The sequence below is a fragment of the Eriocheir sinensis genome, unplaced genomic scaffold, assembly GCF_024679095.1.
Source record: "Eriocheir sinensis breed Jianghai 21 unplaced genomic scaffold, ASM2467909v1 Scaffold511, whole genome shotgun sequence".
NCBI classification, from domain to species: Eukaryota; Metazoa; Arthropoda; class Malacostraca; order Decapoda; family Varunidae; genus Eriocheir; species Eriocheir sinensis.
Genome location: NW_026111845.1, coordinates 79001 through 85000, shown reverse-complemented (window position 1 = coordinate 85000; position 6000 = coordinate 79001). Strand labels below are relative to the sequence as shown.

Genomic DNA, 6000 nt, shown 5'->3' with positions numbered 1-6000 from the left:
TTCTCTTCCCTTCCTTTGTCCCTTCTGCTTCTTCCGTCCCTTAAATCTCTGTCCTTTACACCGTTTCATCTCTTTCCTGTTCTTTAATTATATCGACTCCACTTCCTCCTTCTCTAATTCCTCTGGTTCTTCTTTCCTTCCTTCTTTCCTTCGTGTGTTTTTCGTTTTTTTTTTTTCGCTTGATCTTCATATGGAATTCTCTACGCCGCCAAGAGGAAGAAAAAAGAAAACACTCATACATTTTTATTTCCAACATTTTTTTATCATATATTTTGCTGTACTTAAATGATCACATGACTCATTCATTTCCTTATTTTCAGCAAAGGCGTTTAGATGCATGACCTTCGCTGTTTAGTCTGTGGAAAGCCATTATCTACCTCCCCCTCCCTTCCCCTCCATCCCCTTCCCTCCCATCCCTCCCTTAATTCGTATCAAGGCTGTGAAGGGAGGGGAAGGGAGGTCAGCCATGGAGGAGCAATATAATGGGTAAAAAAGAGGGAAGTGACTGAGCTCCCCTTCCCTTCCTCTTCCCTTCCCTTGTGTTCCCTCTCCTTCCTTCATTATCTTTTTTCCTCTCTCTCTTCTCCACTCCACCCTTCCCATTTCCTTCCTTCATCATCATCTTCGCATTTTTCTCTCTTTCCTCACCTCCCATTCCATCCTATCTACTTCATTCTCCCTTCTTCCCTTTCCACTCTTCCTCTTTTCTTTCCCTTCTCCCTCTTTCTCTCCTCTTCCCCTTCTTCATCTCTTTTTCTCATTATTTTTTTTCTTATTTCTTTCTTTTCCTCTCTTCTCCTCTTCTATTTTCTTCTCCCCTGTTTCGCTATTCCCTTTCTTTCTTTTCTTCCTTTATCATACTTATCCAATTTATCTCCTTCTCTTCCTTCGTCGTTCTCCCTCTTTCTCCCTTTTCTCATCCCTTCTCTTCCTCCTCTTTTCATACTCCTTCCTCTTTCCCTTCTTCTCCCTCTTCCTCTCTTTCGTCTTCCTTCTCTTCTCATACTTATCCAATTTTTCTCCCTCTCCCTTTCTCTTTCCCTCCGTCTCCCTCTCCTCATCCTTTTTCTTCCTTCCCGTCCTTTATCCATTTCTCTCCCTCTCCTTTCCTTTTTCCCTCCTCCCTTTTCCTCTTTTTCGTCTTCCTCCTCATACTTATCCATTTTCTCTCCTTTTCCCTTCCTCTTTCCCTCCTTCTCTCCTCTTTGTCGTCAACCTCCTCTTCCTTCTCCCTTTCCTCTTTTTCGTCATCCTCCTCTTCCTTTACCTCCTCCTCCCCCTTCCTTAATAACATTAATAACAGCACAAAAAATAACAAACTCTCCCTCTCTCCCTTCTCACCTGCCCCAATGTTTACCTGGTCCTATGTTTACCTGTGTTGATTGGTCCGGCAGGTACGCGAGATGACGATCAGTCAGCTGAGAACGCGTCTGCTGCAGCTGGAGAAGGACCGACTGGACAAGGTTCCCGTAGACGCTGCCAGAGAGATCACCAGACTCAACAGCCTTTTGGTAAGCACCGAGGAATGAGGGGGCGAGGGAGGAGGGGAGAATAGGCCGAAGGAGTAAGAAATGAGAGAGGGAAGGGATGAAGAGGCGGGAAGGACAAGAAGGAGGAAGAGAAGGTAGAGTGTGGAGGGGAAACGAGAGGAAAAAGGAGAGAGGGAAGGGATGGGATGGGACACTGAAGGAGAAGGGAAGGATATGAAGTGGAAAGAGAGGGGAGAGGGAAGGCATAGAGCACTGAAGGATAAGGAAGGGAGGAGAAGACGAAGGGAGGGAGGAAGAGGAGGGAGGGAGTAATAGATGGAGATGACAGCCGTGCGAAGGGAAATGACGGGGAAGGTGATGGTTAGACGGGCAGGTGTGTGTCATTAAAGGTGTGGGTGGAGGCTCAAAAAAAGGAGAGGAGAAAGGGAAAGGAGTGAAGGTGTGAAGGGTTGAGCAAGGTGTGTAGGGGAAGGTGTGTGGTATAGGCAGGTGAAAAAAATAAGGTGAGGAAAGGAAAGAGACTGAAGGAAGGCGTGAAGGATGTTGGGAGGAAGAGATGCATGGGAGTGAAGAAGGAAGAGGAGAGAGATGAGAGAAGAATATTGACGGATCTATGGGGGGAGATGTATAATTGAAAGGAGGAGGAGGAGGAGGAAGAAGAAGAGTCAAAGGTGGTGAAAAAGAGAGGAGGAAAACTATAGAGTGAGGAAAAGAGGAAAGGAGAAGAAGGTAGAAGGAAAATGAAAAAGAAAGAGAGGGAAGGAAGAAAGAGAGATAAAAGGAAAAGGAAGAAGGGAAGAATAAAAGGAAGAGGAGGAAAGAAAGAGAAAAGATGGAAGAAGGGAAGAGAAAAAGAGAAGAAAGGAGAAAAAAGAAAAGGAGGAAGGAGGAAAAAGGAGAAGGAAGGAGGAAAGAGGAGAAGAGAAGGAAGAAGGAAAGAGAAAAGAAGAAGGAAGGAAGAATGAGAAAAAGAGAAGGAAGAAGAAAAAAGGAAAGGAGAAGGAAGGAGGGAAGAGGAAATAGAGAAGAAAGGGGGGAGGAGAAAAGGAGAAGAGGGAGGAGAGATAAAATGATGAGGTATGACGAAAGAGAATAGGAGGAAAAAGAGGAAAAGAAGGAAGGAGGAAAAAGGAAAAGAAGGAAAAGGAGGAAAAGTAGGAAGGAGGAAAAAGAGGAAAAGAAGGAAAAGGAAGGAGAAATATAGGAAAGGAAAATGAAGAAGGAAGGATGTAAGAGACAAAAAGGAAAGAGAAAAGAGAGGGAAAAAAAGGAGGAAGGAGGAAAAAGAGGAAAGGAAAAGGAATGCGAGAAAGAAAAGCCATAAAGGTAATTTCAAGGGATTCAAGTTTTATTGACATTGTTGGAAGGTTAACGTATGGTTGGATGCACTCTCTCTCTCTCTCTCTCTCTCTCTCTCTCTCTCTCTCTCTCTCTCTCTCTCTCTCTCTCTCTCTCTCTCTCTCTCTCTCTCTCTCTCTCTCTCTCTCTCTCTCTCTCTCTCTCACCAAGGGAAAGTCTTCTTCTCGCTCTAACTAAAACGAGGTCAACACTGCAACGACTCACTGGCTGCAAGCGCTCATGAGGTTAACACACACACACACACACACACACACACACGCACACACACACACACACACACACGGTATTGCCTCTCATCTTCCCTTTATTTATTTCTACCTATCAACAAACTCCCAACTCACTCACGCATTTCTCTCCTACGCTCCTTTTAACTCCTTTCTTTTATTCCTGTCTCCCTTTTGCTCTCTATTTTATGTTCCTTTAATTATCAAACTTACCCTCGACCCATACCTCCCCTTTCCACTCTTCCCTAAACTCTTCCTCCTTATCAAACACCTTCTATCTGTCTTTCCTCACTCCTTCAGTCCATCCCTTCGTAGCCTCTTCTTATCTAACAACACCTTTCGATCTTTCTTCCCTCACTCCCTCAACCCATCCCATCCTCATCTCCTCTCTTCCCCCATTAACCCAGGTGGACATGGAAAGAGCGAGGGACGAACTCACCCTACAGAACACCAGCCTCAAGACCCGCCTGTCGGAGCTCACGGCGAAAATCCACGACCCGGCGGCGACCTACCAGATCACGCGCGAGTCCTTGGCCTCCGACACCAACGCAACAACACCAACGAAGACGCGAGGCCCCGATGACCCAGACGTGGCCAAGGTTCTCCGGAAGGCCACGTACAAGCTGACAGGGGACTCGCAGAAGCTGAGAACGATGGTGCTGGAGATGACGGCGAAGGAGGAGGAGTACAAGGCCAGGATAGCGGCGTTGGAGGAGAAGTTGCTGAACCACGTGAACGAAGATTCAGCCTCCGCCCGCGAGCACGAGAGGACGGTGAGGAGCCTGGAGCATCAGTTGGAGTTGGCGTCGCAGAAGCTCGAGGCGGCGGGCAGGTACGCGACAGCCAAGGAGGAGGAGAGCAGCGTCCTCAAACTCGACCTCGACACGCTGAACGAGGAGAACCGACGCCTGAAGGGAAACCTCAACGACCTCATCCTGAAGCAGAGGGTGAGTGTGAGGGCGTGAAAGGAGAGGGAGGGGAGAGTAGGAAGAGGGTGAAGGTATGAGGGAGAGAGAAATGGGAGGGTGAGTATGAGAACGTGATGCTGAAAGGGGGAGAGGAAGAATAGAGTAGCCAGAGAGTGGAAGGGTGTGACGGGGAGAGAAAGGGAGAGTAGGTGGAGGGTAAGGGCGTGAGTGGAGAGGGGAGAGTAGCCAAAGGGGAAGGTGTACGGGAAAGGTAGTGAAAGGGAGAGTAGGATTATGATAAGGGTAAAGGGTGCAGGAGTACGCGTGTTGCTGGGAAAGGGGAAGGAAGGGAAGAGAGGTCTGAGGGGGAGTTTAAAGGTGAAGGAAAAGGGAAACTAGAGAGAGTGAGAGTCAATAGGGGGTTTGCATGTGTGTGAGAGAGAAGGGGAGACTTAAAAACACGATCAGAAACAAAGAATATTAAAAAATAAATCATATGGTGAGAAATATGGAGAGAAGGGGAGACTTTAAAACACGATCAGAAACAAAGAATATTAAAAAAGTATATCATATAGTGAGAAATATGAAGAGAGAATAGGGGAGACTTAAAAACACGATCAGAAACAAAGAATATTAAAAAGTATATCATATGGTGAGAAATATGAAGAGAGAATAGGGGAGACTTTAAAACACGATCAGAAACAAAGAATATTAAAAAGTAAATCATATGGTGAGAAATATGAAGAGAGAGTAGGGGAGACTTAAAAACACGATGAGAAACAAAGAATATTAAAAAGTATATCATATAGTGAGAAATATGAAGAGAGAGTAGGGGAGACTTAAAAACACGATGAGAAACAAAGAATATTAAAAAGTATATCATATAGCGAGCAATATGAAGAGAATAAGGGAGACTTAAAAACACGATGAGAAACAAAGAATATTAAAAAGTAAATCATATGGTGAGAAATAGGGAGAGAAGGGGAGACTTTAAAACACGATCAGAAACAAAGAATATTAAAAAAGTATATCATATGGTGAGAAATAGGGAGAGAATAGGGGAGACTTAAAAACACGATGAGAAACAAAGAATATTAAAAAGTATATCATATGGTGAGAAATAGGGAGAAGGAGACTTTAAACACGATCAGAAACAAAGAATATTAAAAAGTATATCATATGGTGAGAAATAGGGAGAGAATAGGGGAGACTTAAAAACACGATGAGAAACAAAGAATATTAAAAAGTAAATCATATGGTGAGAAATATGGAGAGAAGGGGAGACTTTAAAACACGATCAAAAACAAAGAATATTAAAAAGTATATCATATGGTGAGAAATAGGGAGAGAAGGGGAGACTTTAAAACACGATCAGAAACAAAGAATATTAAAAAAGTATATCATATGGTGAGAAATAGGGAGAGAATAGGGGAGACTTAAAAACACGATGAGAAACAAAGAATATTAAAAAGTATATCATATGGTGAGAAATAGGGAGAGAAGGGGAGACTTTAAAACACGATCAGAAACAAAGAATATTAAAAAAGTAAATCATATGGAGAGAAGGGGAGACTTTAAAACACGATCAGAAACAAAGAATATTAAAAAGTATATCATATGGTGAGAAATATGACGAGAGAATAAATCAAGCCAGCATAGAACGCGTGACTTACAATCTCGACCCAATGACTGAGCGACTGATTTCATGGCTGACTGGCTGACCGTTGGGATGGTTGACTGACGGGCTGACTTATTGCCTCCCTAACTGCCTGACTGACTGATTGGCTGGCTGCATGACCAACTGATTGACCGATTAACTGCACGGCTGACTAGCTAACTGAAGGACTGACTGAATGACTGGCTGACTGATTTGAAACTGGAACCACTCTATTTTTATTTTATAGGACTATTTATGTTTTTGTTTTTTTGTTTTTTGTTGTTGTTTTTGGCCTAGAGCTGCTTCCTTTGTTGTAAAAAAAAAAAAAAAAAGAGTAACTAGAAGAATACTGAAAAAAATAT

The 6000-nt window shown here is 43.6% G+C and overlaps 1 protein-coding gene across 2 annotated transcripts in view; it reads left to right on the top strand.

Moving 5' to 3' along the window:
- LOC126992868 (uncharacterized) overlaps positions 1 to 6000 on the top strand; it is a 113550-nt gene that overhangs the window by 100030 nt on the left and 7520 nt on the right. For both annotated transcript variants that reach the window (XM_050851686.1, XM_050851687.1), the window contains 2 exons: positions 1395 to 1511; positions 3481 to 4020. In XM_050851686.1, coding sequence (XP_050707643.1) covers positions 1395 to 1511; positions 3481 to 4020 — 657 coding nt within the window. The remainder of the gene's footprint in view (positions 1 to 1394; positions 1512 to 3480; positions 4021 to 6000) is intronic.